Genomic DNA, 17628 nt, shown 5'->3' on the forward strand with positions numbered 1-17628 from the left:
TCCTTATGTTGTGTTGTGTTTTCCTTTAGAATCAATAATGTTGCTTGACACCACCTCCCTGCTTTATATATGAACGTATCTGTTGGTTTTAATTAGCCCCATCCTTGTAACCCATTCACATACTGCTGCTTTGTGAGTTTAATCGTGGCCTTAATTCTTCCAGGACCATGTGCAGAGGAGATAATTCGATCCTGGGACAGCTGAAAGCAGAGAGTAAGTGCTTTGCTTGGCTCTGTGCGCACTGCACACTGTTGGGCCTCGAGGACACTAAACTTTGATGGATACGCCATAAAGCACCCGTTAGCTGGCATAATTGCAGGATGGTAAAACCAGTAGCGTAGGAAGCCTCTGTTATGTCAAGGAGATCTTCAGAATGAAGGAAGCAAAGTAGCAAAACAACATCTGGGTGTCTGCTGAAAACAGAATAGAGCTGCACTTCTTGGCATCCCTTTGGATGCGATTGAAAACGAATTCTTCCCCTCCCAACCCCAGCATTCTACTTGATGATACTATGGTGAGCAGACTCCCTAGACTAGGTTTTGTGATGGGCCGCTGTTAGGTGGAGTTGAGGGATGAATTCGGTTCAGCTCCCATTTTTAGCGAGAACCAGCACAAGGAGAAGAGGACGAGATGGTTGGACAGTGTTCTCGAAGCTATGAACATGAGTTTGACCAAACTGCGGGAGGCAGTGCAAGACAGGAGTGCCTGGCGTGCTCTGGTCCATGGGATCACGAAGAGTCAGACACGACTAAATGACTAAACAACAACAATGTCATTCGCACTTCCCAGAAATTGCAGACACCAAAACTCAGCGGCCCTTCAAAATCCACACTTTTCTAGACTTTGATAAACAGTTCTCCAACCCAAAACATCTGTGCATCATGGGAAAGCATGCATTAAAATGGATACATTTGCGAAAAGTGTGCATGTTTTGCAAAACTGTGTACAAAAATGTTTATAGTAGGAGAAATGCAAACTAAAATGCTGATGAATTTTAAAACAAAGCAAAACAATTGCAAACTCACATGGAAGTATGACAAACTAAGTTAAACAAAAATTGAGAGATTTGTCCACCCCTAGTGTTAGGTATGGGGTACATTGTGGGTTCTGTGTTGGGACAATTGAGTGATCAAGCTCTGAACCATAATTATTTCTTGATTATTTTTGTCTTTGGTTTATGCTACCTATAAGGTATGGGACCCAGGTGGCGCTGTGGTTAAACCACTGAGCCTAGGGCTTGCTGATCAGAAGGTCGGCGGTTCGAATCCCTGTGACGGGGTGAGCTCCCGTTGCTTGGTCCCAGCTCCTGCCAACCTAGCAGTTCGAAAGCACCTCAAAGTGCAAGTAGATAAATAGGAACCGCTACAGCGGGAAGGTAAACGGCGTTTCCATGTGCTGCTCTGGTTTGCCAGAAGCAGCTTTGTCATGCTGGCCACATGACCTGGAAGCTATACGCCGGCTCCCTCGGCCAATAATGCGAGATGAGCGCGCAACCCCAGAGTCGGTCACGACTGGACCTAATGGTCAGGGGTCCCCTTTACCTTTACCTTTTTACCTATAAGGTACAACAAGGAAGCTACAGCTGTTAACTCATAAGTTGACCTGGTAAGGTGGTCAGTACAACTATTCTCAAACTGCAGTAGCAGAGATGCTTCCTAAACTTATACAAAATATCACAAATATAAATTTGTGATATCTGACTCCTGGTTGGCTTCAAAAAAAGTGTACAGGCTGCCTCCTTTTCTTTCTCAGAGACGTGGTCAAGATCAGGCAGGGCTTGGAAAGTCCTGTGGAATTGTAGACTTCATCATCATCATCGTTGTTGTTGCTGTTGTTAAAAAATTATTTACAACCCTTCATCCAAGGATCATAGGATGTTTTACAGTATAAAACCACAAGAATACATGACATAATAGCAAACAATACAATACAATTATTAAAGTAATCAGGAAGATAGATGGAGTTACAAATTAGAACTGTAGCCAATGGTTATTCTAATGGGAAACTTAAGGGGGACAGTATTCAGAACAGACAAATCCATGCCAAGTGTGCTAGTGGTAGCCAGAATTATAATTGCCAAAAACGAGGCAGGTGGATTGGGGGGGGAGAGAGAGAGAGAGAGAGGGGGAGAAGGTGTCATCTATAAAAGAATGGAAAAAAGCAATCTGGCACAAGATCTTAGTGTATTTAAAAAAATGCCCATATTGTACAAGAAGTATGGGAAGGAGCAGTTGATATGAAAAAAGCTCCATTGACAGCTTGGCAGACATTTATTATTGGAAGATCAAAACAATGTATTCAAATATTAGTAAAGCTGTTTTGTAGGCAATTTAATTAAAGAGCGATTTCTGTCTGTCTGTCTATCTATCATCTATCATTTTTTTATTTTTTAAAAAGTTGTGTTTGAACCATACCGAGCTAGGAAAAGAAAAACTATCTGTATTCCCCATCCAGGAACTAGAGTTGTCACACCAAACAAAGGAGGATGTTCATACGACAGTTTGCACCTATAGTGTGCCTTAACGGCTGGATCTAGACACATTTTTTAAAAAGAAAGTTTCAGAAAAACGCATTGTAAAGCTTAAAATGGGAAATCACATTGCAAACTCCTCAGCGCCACCTGGTGTCACAGTATTGTAACGCATTTAAAACGCTTAAAAACACACTAATGTAGCTGAGTCCAAGGTGTCCCAATAAGAGTAATGACCGCCTCTTAGTATTCTTACTATTCCTACCACTTCTGTGCAGCTACTATAGCTGCTTTATATGGTGCTGTTAGTTGTCCCACTGCCGCACTTTCCTATTCCTAAAGCCTCTTTGCTTCCCTTCCCTTTCCCACCACCTGCCACTGTCCACGCTTCAGTTGGAGACCAGTGGATCAATTACATTTCGTTCTGCGGACTCCGAAACCACGCCGAGCTGGAAGGGAAGCTTGTGACAGAATTGATCTACGTTCACAGCAAGCTGATGATTGTGGATGACAACACAGTCATCATTGGTAAGTGAGAAGCTTGTTAAATAAGGGTGTGTTGTTACAAAGCATTTCAATTAAAACTTCTCTGCAGGTTTTTTTGGGGGGGTCTATCCAATCCTAGGACTTGTGGTGCTGCTGCACTGACAGCTCAGCCCAAAGTAGCATCCTAAAGCTGATAACAGTGGTACCTTGGTTCCCAAACTTAATCCGTTCCGGAAGTCTGTTCCAAAACCAAAGCGTTCTAAAACCAAGGCGTGCTTTCCTATAGAAAGTAATGCAAAATGGATTAATCCGTTCCAGACTTTTAAAAACAACCCCTAAAACAGCTATTTAACATGAATTTTACTATCTAACAAGACCACTGATCCATAAAACGAAAGTAATAATCAATGTACTGTACTATAAAATAAATAAGACAGTATTGTAGATGATAAAAATTAATATACAGTGGTGCCTCGCTAGACGAATTTAATTCGTTCCACGGGTCTTTTCTTATAACGAAAAATTCGTCTAGTGAATCCCATAGGAATGCATTGAATTTTTTTTGAATTTTTTTTTGGCCATAGGAACGCATTAATTGAATTTCAATGCATTCCTATGGGAAACCACAATTTGCTAGACAAATTTTTCATAAAACAAATTTGTCTAGCGAGGCAACCTCCGCTCGAAAAATCCTTTCGTTAAGCGAAAATTTCGTTAAGCAGGGCATTCGTTAAGCGAGGCACCACTGTATATATTTTCTTATGTGCACTGATGATAGTCATTGTTTGGATGTGGGGCTTTTCTCAATTTCTCCAGTCACACAATCAATCAATCAATCAATCAATCAGTAGCTGAACTGGTTTCCACACAGTTACAAAAACAAGTCACAAAAACGAAGTCACAAGCCACAGTCACAAGTCAGTCCCATAAAACGAAGAACAAGACACAGTAAAAAAAAAAACAACGAAAAATCCACACGAACAAAAATGCAACAAAAAAAGGCAAAAACATAAGCTCCCAATATCACCTCTGTGTTGCGTGGGTGCTTGGGACTCAACAGCCGACAGACTCAACAGGAAGCCTCTGATTAGCAGCGGGGGACTCAATTTACAAATGAAACACACTCAACAGGAAGCGGAACATGTTCAGCTTCCAAGGGAAAGTTCACAAACCAGAACACCTACTTCCAGGTTTGCAGCGTTCTCTTTCCAAGCTGTTCATAAACCAAGGTACCACTGTTTTAGCATCAGGAGCAGGTATATTTCCCCCCCGAAATGCAACATAAACCGTGACCAGCACATGGTAAAGTTCAGCCATGGAAGTCAAAGACTGAAGGATCAAGCTGTGAGGGAAACTTGAGTTAAAAGGAATGAGTCAGTGCAGATTCAGATGTTTGCAGATGTCCAGGAAGCAGCTGACCAGACCCAGGGATGTTTACGTGGGGCTTTCAGTCCTTCTCGGAGCAAATGAAGGCATGAATAAATGATCTGAAGATATTGCAGTGAGGTATAATGCTTTGCCGACACTTTCCAGGCCATACAGATTGGAAGATGGAGGGTCCCTGAGGCTAAACTCTAGGCCCAAAGGAGGATCGACTCCTTATTTTTTATTTAAAAATGCTGGTAAATTTTGTAAGACTTTTGCAAAGGGCACCCAGTCTCAGTCACCTCTATCAACCTGTAACCAAACCCCGCTAGACATTCGCCCTCTTGCATTCCTCCTTGTGCTGCAGCTTTGACGAAAGCACACCAGGCACAAAAGGAACGGCAACTTTAAGCGAGACACCCCTGGCTTGATTATTGCACTCGGTGCAGTTTGGCGCAACTGGGAGGAAATGATGCCCAAATCACCGGCAGGAAATAAATTTGCCCTTCTCTGCGACGGTCTTCTGCAGGGAACTGGGCCCATCTGGCGCGTCTCAAACTTGGGATCTGCCTTGAAACTTTGGCGACTTGTCATCTGCTCTTCAAAGTACAGAACATGCTGTGAAATTTGGATGCTTTGTGCTGACATGTGTGCTCTATCGGCTCCTTTTCCAAGGGATTGGGGAGGGAGGAGGGGATGTGTTGACAACAAGGCTGTCATCTTCCTGTTTCTCTTCTCTCCTCCTAGTGGTTGCAGAGGGCAGGCTTTACTCATTCTCCTCCTCGATCTCAGAATAGGAAGTAGAAACTGCCTTGTTTAGGTTGCCTTCCAAGAAAGCTGTTGAATCAGTAGGAGTGTCGTGCGCGGTAGACACTTTGCCTAAGAATCCAAAACTGCAGAAAGCATGGTGTTGCTATTTCCTGCCCCCAGAGTAGCTTGCTTATTGTATTACTTAAATGTTTCTATATCTTAATGAAAACTACGTTAAAGAGAAGGCTGGGACACACGTGGCACTGTGGTGTAAACCACTGAGCCTTGGGCTTGCCGATCGGAAGGTCGGCGGTTTGAATCGCCACGACGGGGTGAGCTCCCATTGTTCGGTCCCAGCTCCTGCCCACCTAGCAGTTCAAAAGCACGCAGTGCAAGTAGATAAATAGGTACCGCTCCGGCGAGAAGGTAAACGGCGTTTCTGTGCGCTGCTCTGGTTTGGCCAGAAGCGGCTTAGTCATGCTGGCCACATGACCCGGAAAAACTGTCTGTGGACAAACGTTGGCTCCCTCAGCCTGTAAAGCGAGATGAGCGCCACAACCCCAGAGTCGTTCAGGACTGGACTTAACTGTCAGGGGTCCTTTACCTTTACCTTTCAGTTTAGTTTTATTACAGCAAAAGCCAGCAATACAAAATACCATAATTCCAAACAAAGAATCAGCAATAACATCACCGGAAGCAAAACAATTACACAGAAGGAGTTTGCAATATATTATTCAATAGAAGAGATTTACGTTTCTTAATAGCCAAAGTGCAGAATTTGGCCACATCATATGATACTGGACTTGAGGAATCTTCCAGAAGGAATTTTCATAAAATTTCGGGGGAGAATTCCAAATAATATTTTAAGGGTTTAAGTTTTGACAAGAGGGGTAAAATAAGTCGAGCTCCTTCTTCAATGTAAAATTCACAAAATAAAAATGTGAGTGACAGATTCTACCTTATTGGACATGCAAGGGCAAAGGCGCTCATGAATTGGTACCCGCATAAATTTGCTGTACAGCACAGCTGAGGGCATTGCCTCAAATCGGGCTCTAGAAAAGGCCCACCTATAGGCTTCATTAGTAATGTTAGATAAGTAAGGGGCGGCTGCAAAGTTAGGCCACGATTTTAGACATTTGTAATTCTCCAGGAGTAAGGCATCTTCTTGCTGTAATCCAACATCGTATGTCTCTGAGTAATAATTATTTTTGCCTTATTCAGAGTTCCATTAAAAAGATCTTCAGGGTTTAGGCCAATTTGTTTGATCTACCTTTAAAGAGAAGGCTAAAATCTTTGGGGGGGGGAAGAGTCTCATCATGGAGGTGGGTTTCATGGATATTCTGCCTTAAAACACCATACTTTCCTGATCTAGCAACACTGTGTATAAGCCAAGGAGGTGAATGAGGCTAAAATATTGGAGGAGGTAACCAGTTTCCAGGTAACCAAGGCTGAGTCAGAACCAAACTAGACTTTGCACAGGAGACGCACACAGAGAGAGTTCAGTTATTTTAATTAAAAGCATCCACACAAAAAACCTTGGATTTGACTGGTGACACCGCGATATGACAGGAGTGGTTTGGAGACTGGGGCAAAGCTTTGAATTTTTTTTCCTCTAAGTGTATTTTGCTCAAAATCCCTACCTTTTCACCTGCAGGGAAAATATGTTTTGGCTTTTCCTCTGTGGATTAAAAAAAAACAACATAGCTGAAGGGAGGGTTCAGTTTTTTTAGTATGAAAATGGGCAGAGTGTTAAGCAGCACCTCCCCATGCTGATTGCAGCCTCCTGTGTCTTGTTAGTCATTTTTGTAGTCGTTTAGTCGTGTCCGACTCTTCGTGACCCCATGGACCATAGCACGCCAGGCACTCCTGTCTTGCACTGCCTCCCGCAGTTTGGTCAAACTCATGTTCGTAGCTTCGAGAACACTGTCCAACCATCTTGTCCTCTGTCGTCCCCTTCTCCTAGTGCCCTCAATCTTTCCCAACATCAGGGTCTTTTCCAAGGAGTCTTCTCTTCTCATGAGGTGGCCAAAGTATTGGAGCCTCAGCTTCAGGATCTGTCCTTCCAGTGAGCACTTCAGAATGGACGGTTTGATCTTCTTGCAGTCCATGGGACTCTCAAGAGTCTCCTCCAGCACCATAATTCAAAATCATCAATTATTCGGCAATCAGCCTTCTTTATGGTCCAGCTCTCACTTCCATACATCACTACTGGGAAAACCATAGCTTTATTTTAGTCATTTTTAGTCATTTTTAAAGGACTGGAAATAGTTACTTTCCAGGCCCCCTGCATATCTCCGTTTTATTGTGCATTCATGATGTTTTCTGTTCATGATGCTATCAGGGCAGTCATACATGGCACGTTTTCAATCCTGTTTGTGTCTGCAAATGTTTTGGGGCAGGCATCCTGCTTTGTTTCCAATTGGTACGTATCCTGTCTACAGTATATGCTTCTCAGATGAAACAAACACTACTTCCTTCTCCCTGGGATGGATTAATGGATCTCTGTGACACTGGGTTGCTGGCCTCCTGCCCTTGCAAAGGTTTGCACTACCTCACAAAAAGCAGCAACACTCACAGCTACCACAACACTTCCCATGTTCTGCCCTAGGCAATTCCCCCCACACACACACACACATAGCAGACATTTCGGTCTTACAACTCCTTGGTGTAGTTGCATCACTCTGTAGAAACAGCTTGGAGCTGCTGGAGAAATTAAGCTCCAGACTTTTTTCTTCTTCATTTGGATTGAGAATTGTTTAACCTCTCATATGCTGGAGTTTATGAAGCATGTGGTATGTCTTCCTCTCTTTCCTGCCCTGCTTCTTCTTCTCCCCACTGTGTCATTGGCTGTTTTTTATGGGGTTTTGATTCTTTATACTAGGAGCTGTTAAAGGCTGCCTTTAACAGATCTTCATGTCCAGAGCCCCCGGTTGCTCCAATTGTGGATAATGTTCACAAGGCATTTATATTGGTCGCCTTCAGAGTTTGCACAAGAGGTAATTCAGTCTCCGCTGCTCTGTTGCCTGCTGGTGAAAGGAAGCGCTTTCAGCTGGTTGGAGAACTTATGTAGCCCCGTGGATAGTTTTAATAAAAGCTGGAGGTAGTACGATGGAGGCATTGTTGCCCATCAAAACGGATTTTGCAGGTATTCGTAGTTCTTTGGTTGGTAAAAAGATGTCTGGAGACCAGGAATGAGACACAGCATCTAGAAGGGGATATTGGGTGACCCCTTACCTCTCGTAAAAAGAGGTGTTTTTAAAGAAACAGTTACCAATTTGCATAAGCTCATATACAGATGCGCATTTAGCAATGATTACTGTAATTTCACAATGCATCTTGCTGTAGTGAAGAAGACTGTGGCCAGGTGACCTGTGTGCCTATTGGTGATGGGTAGCTTTAGGTTCCCTGTTGCTCTTCCTTTTCGGGGATTATTTTAAACTGCACTAGGACCAAGTGGAGGACTCTCTTCTGTAAAGTAAGATCCACATCACAACCCACATTGCAACCTTTGTAGGCTTTGCTTCCCAAACTTAGGCCTGTTTTCGGACTACAACACCCATCATCCCTAGCTAGCAGGACCACTGGTCAGGGATGATGGGAACTGTAGTTCAAAAACAGCTGGGAAACATTGTTTTAAAAGAAACCCTTTTGCAAGCGCTTCCATGCCTGTCTCTTGACAACCACAAAGAGGGGTAACTTATTGCCTGTGCTTATCCTATTCTCAATCCAACAACAAATATGTTCTGTGAAGACAAAAACATCCTACAGATGCTGTGCTGGGATATAAATTGAATTATTATTATAGTTCTCGTAATCTGTGCTGCAGTGCAATCTGAAATATGAGCGTCCTTTGTATGGTCAATTGCCACGTGGTCCTTTTGAGCCACTTCAAAGCATTAGCTTACTCATACCGCGTTTCTGTGTCTCTTCCTTTCTCCCTCCCAATGTCTTCCATAGGCTCTGCTAACATCAATGACCGCAGTATGCTGGGCAAGCGAGACAGCGAAATGGCCGTCATCGTGCAGGATACAGACACCCTTCCTTCAGTGATGGACGGAGAAGACTACAAAGCCGGGCGATTTGCTCAGTCTCTCCGCCTTCAGTGCTTCAGGTACCCACTGCAGCCCCAAGCTGCTTTGTTAAAAGTAGGGCTGCAACCCAACTTAAGAAGAAGGAAAAAATAAATTGTTTCATAATAGGAGGTTTGGAGTGCAATCCTATCCATGTTTGCCCAGTAGTAAGTACATACAGGTCCTGCTTACCAAACACAATGCATTCCCAGGAGATCATTCATTAAGCAACTTCGCTTAACGAGTCCACAATTTCCATTGATTCCTATGGGAACATTTCTAATCTGTGATTCGTTCAGTCTCTCCCCACTGTCCCTCCATGGTTTCTTCCTGAAATGGCTGCAGCCAACTAGCAAAAGAGAGACAAAGGGAAAACTGGTTTGTCCATCCCCCTCCCTCTCTCCGTACATGATTTCTGGCGAAAAATGGTTGCCGCTGACCAGCAAATCACAAATAAGTAAGCAAGTGGGCAAACTCCGTCTATTTAGATATCTGAATCAGCCATTTGTGTAGTGAGGTTTGGGCATAACTCTTTATGTCTCCAATAGTGTATAATACCTTTCTTTTTCCATCTTTCCCCAATTCTCAGAGTTGTCCTTGGCAGTTCAACAGACCCTAATGATATTCAGGATCCTGTTTGCGACAAATTCTTCAAGGAAGTGTGGGTTGCAACGGCCGCACGCAATGCCACTATATATGATAAGGTGATATATTTACTCCTGCATTCCACTCTTCCTTTGTAAAAGTTGTGAAGGAGAATAGAGAGTGCCCTCGCTTTGTGGGTGGGACATTTAAAGGAGGGGCAATTATTCCAGAACCTTCCACAAGATACTCTGAGCAGCAGGGAGGGGCTGCGTAACTACTTGCGGGGCATTGAGCCCCAAGAAGCTGGGCTCTGTGCCCTTATCTGCTCTTAGATTTAGCAGAGTTTGGTAGTTTTTAGTTTTGTCTGGAAAACAGTTGCAGAAACCCAGGGCTACATTGCGGGTTTTCCTCTGTAGTGAAATGGGTGAGTAACATAATCAGTCAAAATGTGTGTATGAACTTTAACATGGATTCCCCCAAAGAATCTTGGGAACTGTAGTTTGATGTGGGTACTAGAGAGAAATGCAATTCAGTTCACATTAAAAGGCAAGCATACCTAATCTGCGCTTTCCAAAAGAATGTCTGAACCGAAACACAGCTATCCTTTGAAATTTGTACTTCTCTGAATTGTGCAGCGCAGTTCTCCAGCCAAGCAGCATGCACAGAAGTACACATACTTGGGTAAAGTATGCATAAAAAGGCTTATGTTTGTGAAAATAGCATACAAAATGCATTGCATTGGGGGAAAACGGCTTTGCAAAAGTGTGTGTATGAAGCCAAACATGTATATTAGGAGAAAACCATACTAAATGCTGAGTTCTTTTATGAGGTGAGGGAAGACATTTGCAAACTGATATGTAAATATGGAGAACTGAACAAACATTTGGGAAAATGAGAAAAACCCAAACTGACAGATTTCGGTTGTCTGTTTGAGATCCCTAGCCCTTGGCACAGACCTGCAGTTCTGTGGGGAGAGGTGGTACCCTTGGCTAAGTCTCTGGTGTAGATGGGCCTTTGGAAAGACTTCTGTGCTCACACTCCTTTTCTCCATCCATCTCTTGAATTAGGTTTTCCGAAGCCTTCCCAATGACGAAGTGACTAGCTTGGCCAAGTTACGGGAGCACATCACTAAGCCGAAGCTCGCTTGCGAAAATCCTGCCAAAGCAGCAGAAGAACTCAAAAAGATCCATGGGTTTTTAGTTCAGTTCCCCTTTGGTTTCCTGCAAGAAGAGAATTTGCTTCCCTCCGTCGGGACAAAAGAATCCATGGTCCCCATGGAGACTTGGACATAAGAGGATCCAGCATATGTTGGATTTAAGAAACACAAAAAGCAAAAACAGGGTTCTCTGGAGATCTGCTGAATTGATTGTGGTTGCATGGAATGTTTTTGCCATAGGGAGAAAAGTCTGCACCGATCCAAAAGTGCCTTTTGGTGGAAGAGCTTCAGAGAAAACAGCAGTGCAGCAGGGTGAAATGTCAAAAGCAACCGATAACTGACAAGTTCTGCTCACGGATAAAAGAGGACTTGCAATTAAGCAACCCAGGAAGGACGGGAATTGCAAGCCACTTCCTCAAAAGACCACAAGTCATATTGCAAGACGCTACTTATTCCAGGCATGCTTGCTCTGCTTGGCCGATGGCCTCAAAGGGAATTCAGAAACTCCTTGCCATAAAGAACTGGGAGAAAGCGTCTGTTCGTCCCAACTATGTTTTACACTGGAGAATGTTTGGCAACCACTTGCCACAACAATAACTAAGGCCACCACTTCCAAGGAAGTACCTCTTGCACTAGGCAAAGTGAATTTGCATCCATGTGTCTGTCGTGAGCTGTGCACAGAACACTGAGTTATTTGCTGTGAATATGCATGTGCTGTCAATGTACTTATTACACCCGTGGTGGATTGTGGGCTATTGCAATTGGTTAAATCTTTGGCCCTAGGCTACCTAGCTAGAATTTATTTCTTTTTCTTTAAACTCCGTTTTTTTTTTTTTTTTGCGGGGGTAGAGCATTGTGTAAATTGACTGCTGAGAAAACACTGCACTTTGGGCCATGACTGTGATCACTGTTTGTCTGTTGGCACTCAGCTCTTCACAGCAAGAAATGCTTCTAGTCTTGGAGTGCTTGCATGCGTCCCATTACATCAGTATGGTCTGGAACGTTCTGAGGCAACGCTCAGCTTAGTTCCCACTGTTTAATGCACTGGTTTGCATAAAAGCGCTTTTGACGCCGTGGTTCGTCAGGGTGCACAGTCCCATAGGTGCCAACTCCCAGATTGAAAAATCCGGGATCGGCACCGGAAGTCGCGCTGCGGCCATTTTGGAACTGGGCAGAGCAGCAGCGGAAGTTGCTTCTATGCATGCTCTGCCCATTTCCAAAATGGCCGCAGCGCCAGAAATTGCTTCTGCGCATGTCCAGAGACTCCAGACATGTGCAGAAGGAGCCTCCCCGGGCCGGTAAGAATCCGGGGGATTTAAAATCTGGGCTGCCAGCAGGAAACGACTGGAAAAATGGGGGTTTCCTGGGGAATACGGGAGACTTGGCAGCTACGCACAGTCCCCCAGCAGCAAGGGTGCTGGCAATGAAGGGTCAACACCACCAAGTTCTTGGTTATCCATTGTGCTGCATAACGCCATTTATGTCGCGCCCTTGTTAGTGAAGCACCTGCGGTATGGATCCCCTTCCTCCCCGTGTGATGGCTTCCTGGGGCACAGTCAGTCACCATGGGATACAAAGGTAGGTTTGGGTGCCAGCAACAGGAGACCTGACAGGTGCTGCAGCTGGTGCCCAAGGAAGATTGCTCCCTTGTCCAGGCAAGGCCCCAAAGCCTGAGCAGTAGTATTTACGACCCGGAAAGCTGTCTGTGGACTCCAGCTTCCTCAGCCTGAAGCAAGATGAGCACCGCACCCCATAGTCACCTTTGACTGGACTTAACCGTCCAGGGGTCCTTTACCTTTACCTTATTTATTTAAGGCCACCATCAGTATAAAGGAGATTGCGATTCGGCAGTCACAGGCAATTCTGATTCAAGATATGCAGCCACCCACTAGGGGGATTTAGATAAATGATGTTGTACTATATCCTTTAGCTGTAAAAGATTATGACAGGGTACTCCCACCTGAAACATAACTGGCACCTCCATCTCCATTTCAAGCACCTTGTTGTCTGTATAGTAAGCAATTTCATTAGGTGGAGGACAGTCTAGCGCTTTGCATTATGCTGATAAATAACACTTAACATTCCTCAAGGGCGGGCCTGCTGCCCGGCTTAGTTTCACGTTGCTATACAGTGCCTGGCATTTCATGCTGCTAATCCATAGCATGGGCAGAAATCACATGCCTTCTTTGCCGATGGTGAATTAGAAGTCTGTCGTGATGGTTCAATAATTTATGCACAGCATCCTTTTAGGAGGGAAAACTGCATGGCTAATGTATGTCTCTGTGATGTGCTGTCCATCGCTTACGATTTCTCAGGAAGTGTCGGCTTTCAAATTTGTCCTGCTGCTGCTGCTGCTTTTTGCAAGTGGACTTTGGGGATAATTGCTGGGGAATCAGGTTGATTCAGAGGACTACTGCGATGTGAAGGCACTGTCGTAGCTGGAATTGAGTCGCCATTGAGCTTTCAGTTCAGCCAATGCTATTCTGCATATTTCCAAGTCAGGGGTCGCCAACATGGCATCTGCCAGTAAACCCCCCCCCCCCAATGGCGCCCGTGGAAGGTCCCAGTACGTAACCCCACAATACATGAAAGACTGATTGTTCTTCCTCTTCAGTTCCTGTTTGCACTGGCTCAGCCTCTCCTACTTTGAAACCACGATGCCACATCCCCACAGCAGCCGTTTTGTGACAGACACTTTCTTTAAATTCCAAAAAAAGTCCACCGGCCCAAAGGCGGTCGGTGACCCCCCCGTTCTAGGTCAGGGGGTGGCACAAGGAGTGAGAACAGGAGAGGAGCATGCAATCCTGTCTTCCACTCTCATAGCGTGCTGCTGCCCAGGCTGAGCAGAGTAGAAGTAAAACCTTACTCATTGGGGACACTGTTGCAGTTACACCATCTCATACTTGGGCATTATCTGGTGCTTCCGACGTCACTTCCAGAATGCTGACCCCCACCCCCACCCCCCAAGGATGGCCACTACTGTAATCTGGGCTGTGATTGTTTTGTGGGCGAGTGATTTGTAGCCCTCTTTGTAGTTTCACGTTGTGAATTGTCGGTTCTGTGTTAGCAACGTTTGCTTTGTAGCCTGAAGGCTTCACAGTGAATACTGTTTGCGTCAGGTGCACTGCAGCGTCACTAATATAAAGCAATTAATTTCAGAGAAATGTGAAGACCTATAGGTTCACCCTAAGAACACGGAATTCGGTTTTGCAGAGAGAAGGATTTACTGGTTTGCGTGTTATTATCGGTCAGCTTGACTACCAAGATAAATGTTCATTGACAGACTGCTTGTGAACTTAGTTGGCCCGTTGGATTGTTTTATAGGCACTGCAAACTCTCGCCCCGGGAAAAAATTTACATGGCCTGGACAAACGGCAACTTCAACTGCAGACCTCATGCCCAGTTTATGGCCATTTAAGCTTGGATAGTAAATTTGCTCCATAAAGCTATCTGTTGTGCTCTAGCTATGTTACCAAGATTTTAGAATCGTAGAGTTGGAAGAGACCACAAGGGCCATCCAGTCCACAATTTTAACATTGGCATGGATTAATGTTCCTGTGTAGTGCCTCCCATCTACAAAACCTGATGTAATTTAAATTTTGTTTAAATTTAATTTATGACAATTAGTTCATAGAATAACGCTGAAACATTGGATTCCTTAGATAGGGGTGCAGCCAGATTTACGAAGGCTTCCATAGCAAACTACTAGGCATCTCATGGCAAACTTTCTGGCTGTTGATTTGTTCAGTTTGCTTGTCCCGTTCCTCCATTCTTTATTCTCCTTTTAACTGACTACCCACAATCAGTCATGCCTATTTATTGCTGCTGAAGTGTTTCCGGACCCCTTGGTAAATCATTCCAACTTGACTCGCCTTTCTGAATGAGGCTTTTAGTGTTTTGCTGACTTTGAATCCCTCGTGCTTCCATCTATATACTTATTTCCCATGTAGGGATGGGGAACCAATCCAGTTTGGTTTGCCTTGTAATGCAAATCTACCTTACGCTCACTTCTCAAAACTATCCACGGCTCTCCTTTGAAATGCACACTTCTCTGAATTTTGCTATTCGGTTCTCCAACCAAATAACGTGTACAGAAAAATGTGTATATTCGGGGGGAAAGTGAGCATGAAGATGCTTCTGTTAGTGAAAGCAACATACGAAACAAGGATTATAATTGGGGGACAGGCATGCTCAGACGCTAATGAATATTCATGAGGATTTTTTGTTAAAGAAAAATTGACAAACTGGTGTGGAAATTAAACTGAGCTAAAGATTGGAAAAAATGAGGAAGTGCAAGAAAGCAAAATGGGCAGATTACCCATCCCTATTCTCAGCTACAGGCATTTCAGGCAGAATGTCCTGGGTTTGATCCCTGATACCTGCAGCTAAGCAGGAGAGCTAAGCAAGTCAGAGCAAGCAATTAACTATTATTATTATTATTATTATTATTATTATTATTTATACCCCACCCATCTGGCCGGGTTTCCCCAGCCACTCTGGGCGGCTTCCAACAAAACATTAAAATACAATAATCTATTAAACATTAAAAGCTTCCCTTAGTTCTGGACTAGTTATATCAGCAGTACGAGATAGCTTCATATAGTGTCCGTATGATTTACAGAGCCTTGGTCTACTGAGCACCATGCAAGAAAAAAAATATGCAACTGATAAAAGAAGATCAATTTTTATCATACAATTCCTTATTTTAAGAAGCTCAATACCTTTATCCATGCATTCAACCTGCCAGAATCTCTTGGCCATGCTTGCTTGGGGCTGGAGGAATTTGGGAGTTCAACAACCTCTGGAACACCATGGCTTCCCCACTACCAAAACATAGGACAGGGTTGTGGCACCCAGACTATGGAACTCTGCCCTGAGAGTCTTGTCTGCCTTGCAGGGGGTTGAACTAGGTGACCCTTGGGTTCCCTTCCAAGTCTACCATTCTGTGATGAATTTCTCTGTTGGTGTGAGATATAGAAAGGTTATTCCACTGCACTTTTGGCACGAGTAATAATATTTAAGGTCTTTTCTCTCCTATTGTATGCCGTAAGCTGACTACTGTTATTTACACTGGTATGCCTGCATCCCTGATACTGTAGTACAACACTGATTGCTAATTTTCTGTACTTGTTCTTGCGGCTGATTGTTAGCTACCTTGGGGGACCCAAATGTGGATGAAAAGAAACCTTGTGCGGCCAAGAAGACATCCTGCTCCGACCACCACTACTCATGTCACTACTTTGAGGACTTGCCAGAAAACTCGTCCATTGCTGCTGTAATTGATAACCCTCCGAAGGCTGCTGAATCAGGAATCCACGAGGTTGAAGGACAAAAGTCAGTATTGATTGAAATAATCCTGCAACCAGCGCGGAATCGGAATGAAAAGCCACACAGACAAATGGAATTCAGAACTTCTTCTCCTCCCGACCTTTTAAGGAGTAAAAACAAAACATGCTGTCTTTGTTCCCCCCCCCCCCCGCAATTGTTGCTGGGCCATTTGCACCATCGCAGTTTCTTAAAATAGATGTAGACGCCGAGAATAATTGTAATTTACTTGTCTCCATCCTTGACGCAAAGATAATGGGAGAAAAACAAAGTTAGCTTTTTAATTGGCTGATCAAACCACTTTCTCCAGATTAACCGAGCAGTAAGACAAGCCTGCATCTTTGTGTGTGTGTGTGTGTGTGTGTGTGTGTGTGTGTGTGTGTTTCAGAGGGGTTGGGACAATGCTAAATATCTGTGCAACTACATGAACACTGTGAATATGCCTTCTGTGAAGGATTCAGAATCGTCCTCTCTCTTTTTTGTATTTGATATTGCTAATCTTGCTAATGGCTGCTTTTATTATTATTTCCCCTTCTTCTGTGATTGTGACTAAAACGTAATGTATCTGAAAAGAAAATTGCACCCAGGCTCTTCATTTTGAGAGTGGCTTCTTTCTTGTTACAGCCGGGGGTGGGGTGGGGGGGACACATTATTCAGCGCAAGAGCTGTTATTCCCTTCTGGGCAGCTTTCCTGGAACACATGCCGGTGATTGAGTGGAATGAGTGAAGCAATGGATGCTAAGTGTTACTTTTGTATAGTAGATTACTTCCTAGACACATACCTACACCTGTCTTGGACTGGTTGGATGCAGAGGAAAAGGTGGGAGGAACCAACTGGGGAACCACCAAGGAAAGAGGGCTCAGAGCCTGGGGATTAGTGGTGGTGGAACAACTAGGAGTGGTCAGAGGGAGAAGTGGGAGAAGACTGGGAAGAGGAGGTGTCAGAAGCTGAAGAGGTAACGGAGCAGGAAGAGGCTGGGGCAGAGAGAAGTCCAGGCTCAGAGGCAGATGCTGAAGCAGGTGAGTGAGAGGAGGGAAGCCAAGAAGCAGAGATGAGTCAGGTAGGGGAAGAGGCACAGGTGTCTCCCCCTCCTGCTGCAACAAGCTCTCCCAGAACCAGGAGAGGGCTGAAACGGGCAGAGCAGTGACAGGCTGCACAGAGGTGCTTTCTCCGATTGCTTGGGGAAAGCCCTGGAGAAGAGGAGGACTTAGGTGGCTGTGAGGAGACGGAGTCTTTCTGTCTTAGCAACTGATTCATGGGGTGAGACCTACAGGGGATGAGCTGCTGTGCTGCTTAGGCCTGGCCCTCAGCCAAGTCTGCAGAGATCATGCTAATAAAGAGTTATCCCCAACTTGAACATTGTGATTTACTGCCAGCTCGCTCTTTGACATCCACTTTGTCTTCCATCCAGAGGTGCAAG

General features: G+C 44.4%; 1 protein-coding gene across 3 annotated transcripts in view; it reads left to right on the plus strand.

Annotated features, from left to right (window-relative positions):
• PLD1 (phospholipase D1) overlaps nucleotides 1–16831 on the plus strand; it is a 141048-nt gene extending 124217 nt beyond the window's left edge. For all 3 annotated transcript variants that reach the window (XM_035134148.2, XM_035134147.2, XM_035134149.2), the window contains exons 22-26: nucleotides 164–213; nucleotides 2864–2998; nucleotides 9029–9182; nucleotides 9731–9845; nucleotides 10794–16831. In XM_035134148.2, coding sequence (XP_034990039.1) covers nucleotides 164–213; nucleotides 2864–2998; nucleotides 9029–9182; nucleotides 9731–9845; nucleotides 10794–11018 — 679 coding nt within the window. In that variant the 3' untranslated portion in view covers nucleotides 11019–16831. The remainder of the gene's footprint in view (nucleotides 1–163; nucleotides 214–2863; nucleotides 2999–9028; nucleotides 9183–9730; nucleotides 9846–10793) is intronic.
• Nucleotides 16832–17628: the final 797 nt, after the last annotated feature.

The sequence above is a fragment of the Zootoca vivipara genome, chromosome 5 (assembly GCF_963506605.1).
Source record: "Zootoca vivipara chromosome 5, rZooViv1.1, whole genome shotgun sequence".
In the NCBI taxonomy this organism is placed as follows: domain Eukaryota; kingdom Metazoa; phylum Chordata; class Lepidosauria; order Squamata; family Lacertidae; genus Zootoca; species Zootoca vivipara.